General features: G+C 34.6%; 1 protein-coding gene across 1 annotated transcript; it reads right to left on the minus strand.

Annotated features, from left to right (window-relative positions):
- Positions 1-390: 390 nt before the first annotated feature.
- On the minus strand, positions 391-5,089 carry LOC308703567 (uncharacterized protein). Its single transcript, XM_081387204.1, has 4 exons — positions 5,008-5,089; positions 2,619-3,009; positions 2,168-2,236; positions 391-2,079 (listed from the first exon to the last, which is right to left on the minus strand). Exons 2-4 carry the CDS (start codon positions 2,941-2,943, stop codon positions 1,799-1,801), a joined length of 675 nt encoding a protein of 224 aa, XP_081243330.1. The 5' UTR covers positions 2,944-3,009; positions 5,008-5,089; the 3' UTR covers positions 391-1,798.
- Between the last annotated feature and the right edge of the window lie 1,109 nt (positions 5,090-6,198).

Below are 6,198 nucleotides of genomic sequence, written 5' to 3' on the forward strand. Positions count from 1 at the left end.
CGCACACAAGCAACCAATAAGAATGACCAGTACAACAGCTTTACATGTTATATAATGACACACACATTCATTTGGGTAATCCATGCTGAAAAACAGGGGTACAACGTTCAACATCTTCCAAACTCTGGGTGTTGTTCTAAGTTCAAATGAGACTGAGTTTGCTGATGAAAGAAAGATATATCCCTCCACGTATGTTTGTCAGATTGCACAATGATCCCACACACACTCACTCACAAGAGAGGAATGGAATGTCACAGGGTTCAAACAAAAAAAATCTGTTATCTTATAGAAAAAGTGTTTCCTATGGAATATTTGTGTGCACAATTTACATCGGTGTCATCAGCTCATACTCATTTTGAAAATGGAAATTAAATTTAAAAAATGATATCAACCATGATAAAGTTTATTACAATTCCATCTAGTTTTTAATGTTTTGTCCGTACAAAAGAAACCTTACATGATCCAAGGGTTAACTAAAACTTGTACGATCAAAGCTGAATCAATATGAAATTAAAGAGGTAAATGAGAAACAAAGATTCTGAGGGACAGGTGAGATAGAGATTAATCAAAAAAAAAAAAAAAAAACTTTCCAGGAGCCAGATTTTATAGCCTGTAAAACAATAAACACAATACCGTAAATCTGGCAAATATCTTAATTACACAATAAAACAGGCTATAAAACAACAACAAAGAAATAACCTCAAACTCTTTCATCATAATGATTAAATCATTCTCTTTATTTATATTTACTTGAAAATATCCCAACACCAGAAACATGATCAATTATTTACAAAATGGAAATGAGATTTAGAAAAAAAAAATTATCAATATAAAATTACAATCACATGAGAAAGTAACATGAAATATTCAAATTAATGAAAGCATGATAGAATTTGAAATGAATGTTCCCACATAAGGTTGCAATCTATCAAATAAAAAAAAAATTCCATGAAGTCTGCAAGGACTAGACGCTGTTTAATGACTGGCCTGTGCAATGGAATTGTACAAAGCTCCGCCTCCAATCCTATCACCTGCTTGGCATGCAAAACAAGGGTGAACAAGGGTGAAAATGCATCAGGGTGAAAATGCATCAGGGTGAAATAACGTGATACTTGCCGAGAGAGCGAAGGTCGCCGTTATGTTGCCAGATAGCTGCCTCTATTGGAACATAAATCTTTGTACATTTCCATCATAAACATGAGTCTTCCTTATCTGTTCATGGAATCGGTTCAAGTTTTAAGACTTAGATAAAAGCTTTCACATTCATTTACAAAAAAAAAAAGGAAATGTAGAATTGCTACGGTACAAATCAGGCTCAACTGATATTGTTAGGTAAAGATTATTATATTCCAGAAAGCGCACACACACACACAGTGAAGTGCAATTTAAAAGGTAGGAATGTAACTTGATCAAATAAGTAATAATAATGCCATAAAAAAAAAAAAAATTTACACACTCAAAAATCTAGGTTTATTCAGTCCTGCCCCTTTAAAAAAATAATTTATGCATTACATTTAAAAAAAATGTAAGCATATTTTCAAATAACCTAAAAAAAAGGTTTTGAAAACTATTTGAAATACCCGCATTTTAGCTTGTTGCGTTTAAACGTTTCCATATTATTTCAAGCTTTTAGCTGACCTTATTCATGGTTTTTGCTACACAATTCACAATTCATTTTTGTGTTGGTTTAAGTAAACATTCTTCAATATAACTGAATAGCAGTTATAGCTCCCTCTAGTGGTGTGCTTGCATGTGTACGCATGCGAAGTGCTACATAAATGCAGTCCTCTCTGTGGACTCAGTCGTTTTCCATCAGGAAGTTGATATTTCGGGGGTCTACGCCGTTGTCCTCTTGGGTTAGGAGGGAATAGAGACGAGCTGCTGTGGCTTGGTCCCTCTCACGGATGCTCCATTTGCGCAGCATGGCGAAAACCCGCTCTTGGTGCAGTTTGTTATCCTCCTCGATCTGCTGAAGAGTGGTGGTGTTCATACCTAGTGCCATTATGCCCACCTGCCTCCAGCTGTTCCCAATGCAGCCGGCCACCTTCATCATCTCCTTCTCACTCACCATCCTGGGCTCTGAGGAAAAAAACTAAGTTACGTAATGCAGCCGTGCGAACGTGAAGCTGTACAGAAGATGCAAAGCAGAAGTGTGTATGTGACTCACTGATTATAGACAGCTGCTCCTGTAGAACATCGTTTTCCGACACCTCATGCCTTCGTTTGGCTGTCGTCTCTGAAAAACCAACATCATTTTCAAATTACTAATAGATAGTATGCAGATAGAGTATTTATACATTATGAAGGCATTTATTTAATTAAATGTGATTGTCAAAAATCATTGCAAGACAGTATTTTTTACTATAATACAGTAAAAATTAAAAAAGTAACCTTGATTTTTCTCTCTATTTATTATTTCAGTCTTTCTGTTTAATTATTATTACTTTAATGTGAATCTTTGTTTTGTTTTTTACTTTTTTGTAATAAAAAAAAAAAGTGTAGTTACAAATTAACTTCTGCTGAAATTCTAAATAAAAACTTTTGTTTTGAACTACTTGACCCGTTACAATAAGTCTTAATGTCTTCATAGTAGATATGGATGGTTTATAAGATCATACCTGTGTTATTTGGTGTCTTGCGTTTGTTGTTTTGCGATTTTTGAAGGAATTGCAGTTTAGGAAATGTCTCTTGCATGTCTTGCGTTTTCAGCAAATTGAGGAAACTCAGAGCATGCTTGTTGTCTTTGTGAATCACATAATCCAAGATGTCCCGTACCTGCTTTGAACGTATGTTAATGTCTTTGATGTTGTTGTACTCATTATTGGACAGTATGCCACGGGCATGGCAAAGCTGAAGCAGGAAGTCTGCATCTCCCATCAGGGCCTGCAGGAGATCTGGCTTGTGTTTCTGAATGAACTTGGTGCCATCTACTGGTCCATCCATTGCCTCTTGTGCTTGGTAAGTGTGATAACCTGGATTTTACACTGGTTTTGAAAACCAAGATTAAGGCTGTAACAAAACCAGAAATGAAATTGTTTAAAAAAAACAAAACGTATATAATTATGTAAAAATGAACAACCACGACACTTTAACTACAGCAAATCATTTCAAATCCTTTTTCCAACTGGTTAATCAACATCTGTAAGAAATGCAAATAAATGGGATCAGCAAAATAAATATTTACGTTTTTTTTTTATTTAAACAACTCAGTTATGATATCTGTTACTTTTAAAAGTAATTAGTTACAATATTGTTACTCCCTTAAAAAGTAACTAAGGGAGTTTTCAACTAAAAATGGATAACTTTTTATGCGTTCTGGCCGTTCATTTACACGACAATGGCGTGTACAAACACAAACTTCTGAAAACGTGAAAGTGGAAGTTTTAGAAAGCAATACCGTTATCGTCTCTGTGTAAACCACAAAAACGTGAATTTGTGAAAACAGTGACGTCATGCGCATGCGTATTACATGTTTCTTTACAAAGTCACATCGCCAACTACTGGCCTGGCATGAATAATACAGCATTTGAACAGGGATTGTTTTGACAATGGTGTCATCTGTATGCAAAAAATATGGAGGAAAAACTTTTCCGTTTTTAGTACATAGTTGTCGTGTAAACGTACCCTAGTTGTGTTCTCACCATGAGTAAAAATTCCCGTTTTTATTCATTTTGAGGGACGCTGAATCTGTTTTTGTGTAAGTGAGATGAGTAAATGCATGTTAACATTTAGTCTAGAACTACAACAATCATGTTCACACACAACACCTCTGCACAGTGCACACACTCCTGATTTCTCTCAGGACAGGAGCTGTCAGTCAATAAATGGGAAAACAAAGTAACTTGTGTTACTTATTTGAAAAAGTAACTCGGTTACTTGAAAAAGTAATCTGATTACATAACTTGTAACGCACTACACCCAACACTGATCTGTTCATAAATGTATTTAAAAAATAAATCATTTATTCCCCATATGGTTACCCCATTTTTACCTATATGAAACGCTGAAAAATTCAGAACTAAAGGACTTGATAGAAATATTTTACTGATCCCCATAAGGGAAAATTGAGGCATTGCACTAATAGACATAAAAAAATAGAATAACTAATAATAAAATACAATACAATAATATAGTGAAAGAAGAAACAAATAAAATATAGCATATATCATGTAATGGAAAACTTGGTGTTGTGGCAATAAGCAGCAATATAAAAAACAGATCAACAGATGACCTCCTATGACTGCAGCTGAAGCATCATTGGTGGAGCTGAAGGAAGTGTGTGTATCTTCATCATGAGTCCCTCCCATTGACAAACAACCGCACAAGGCTAGCCTACTCTTTGTTATCACTTACAGATTATGAAGTACAAATAGCTTATAGGTTTTAAGGCTAAATGCACGTGTTGAATACACACACATTTATCGAATCGAAAATTCTGCAATGTTTCTTTTATTGTTGGTGTATAAGTCTGAATGGCGCATCTCCCTCTGCATTATCTGTAACAGTTAGGGGACTTCCAGTTTAGTGCTTCACTGTCACAGCTGCGTCATCTTTGTTTACATTCAATAAACGACGATGGCGCACATTTTATTAAATTAGTAGAGCCTTTGTTTGCTCAGGAATAACAGAAAAGTCTAAACTGCCTCATTTACAAGTGCATATCGATTACAAACACCTTGCAGACACTCGCATCATTAGAGAAGCAAAAAGACGCGCGAAAAACGGAAAAGAACAAAGAGATAGGCTACTCATTTCATGAACTGATGCAGCACGCGCGTTCAGTTCCGATCTACTTCCGTTTTTAAATAAAACAGCGTTATTGTTACGGGTTGCAAATTTGCGCGCGGTCACGTTGTTTTCAGGTTATCTTTTATTGTAGCAAACTGAAAGTTTGAAATCCAGCGCTTTTTCATCTACACAGAGAAATAGAAATCACCGAAGGGCAATACACACATTAATGAAATAGCATTTCGAAAGTCTTTAAGCACGAAAGTCAGTTTTGTTTACCTCAGTTTGGCGGAGGGAAACGATGTCTCATCCACACTTCATCCGCATGTAATATGATATTGATAAAACATCTAGTGCTGCTGCCGCCGCCTTCTGGACAGGCATTGTTATTCATTTACCTACAACTAATGCTATTTCTGTCGGCAGACTTACTTTCACTATCAACAACTCAAGTGCCCCTTCTTTTTTTTCGAATTATTCCTATTCTACAGATTTGACATACTGAACTTAAAGTTTCCCTGAATTTGTGATTCACCAACTTTAAAATGAGTCATGAATGGGAGTGTGATGAAGCATCTGCACTTCTGCACTTTAGTCAATCTAGCCTAAGGGAAGTGATCATAATAAACTGCTGAGACAGAAAATAATGAACTGGTTTGGTTTACTATGAAGAAATTTGTTCTCCACTGGTGATTGCATATATTACTACTCTCTGTCTCAGATAAGTTTTGTTCATGTCTGCCTTATGACCTGGCACACATTTCTACCTTGCCTATCATTTTAGATAAAATAGAAAATATTTTAGGCAGCAATAAGTAGGCTATATTCAGTATTTGACATTTATTACCTGAAATAGCACTAGCAGAGAAAATAAAAGATGAGATGATGATAACCATATTTTGCCTGAATATAGATGATTATAATGTCTGATTTCTGTGGAAGAGGACATTTGCTCAGTGTGTATGATGCATATTTGATATGTTTCATTTGATATTTTGTCCATGTTTTTATAGGAGAACTAAACAACATATTTCAGATTATTTAATTAATTTATTTTTATTTAGAATGTATTATTTATTAACATACTTAAACTTGAAATAAACTTGCAATTTAGAAGGAAATGTGAATTAATTTGAAACACGATTCAGAGGGAACAGGTTGTTATTTTTTATTTTACATTATATATATATATATATTTGTATGTGTGTGTGTGTAGGCCTATATGTACTGTGTGTGTGTGTGTCTGTGTGTGTGTGTGTGTGTGTATATATATATATATATATATATATATATATATATATATATATATATATATACAGTATATATATGTATATGTATACAGTATATACAATATGTTTCAATAATATTTAGTAATGTGCAGAAAGGCGTAATCTAACACTGTGGAATGTTGTGCCTATTCTCCAGCAAGACTTCCATGTGACAGGGATTAATGAAAGTGATCCAGTGAGC

The sequence above is a fragment of the Scardinius erythrophthalmus genome (genome assembly GCF_964197995.2).
Source record: "Scardinius erythrophthalmus genome assembly, chromosome: 15".
Lineage (NCBI taxonomy): Eukaryota > Metazoa > Chordata > Actinopteri > Cypriniformes > Leuciscidae > Scardinius > Scardinius erythrophthalmus.

What these genes read in the sequence shown, in the direction of transcription:
- LOC308703567 (XM_081387204.1), bottom strand. Translation starts at nt 2,943, where the DNA reads ATGGATGGACCAGTAGATGGCACCAAGTTCATTCAGAAACACAAGCCA. An exon ending in CAAGACACCAAATAACACAG is followed by an intron (nt 2,237 to 2,618) that starts GTATGATCTTAT and finishes TTGGTTTTTCAG; the next exon opens with AGACGACAGCCAAACGAAGG. An exon ending in GGAGCAGCTGTCTATAATCA is followed by an intron (nt 2,080 to 2,167) that starts GTGAGTCACATA and finishes TTTTTTCCTCAG; the next exon opens with AGCCCAGGATGGTGAGTGAG.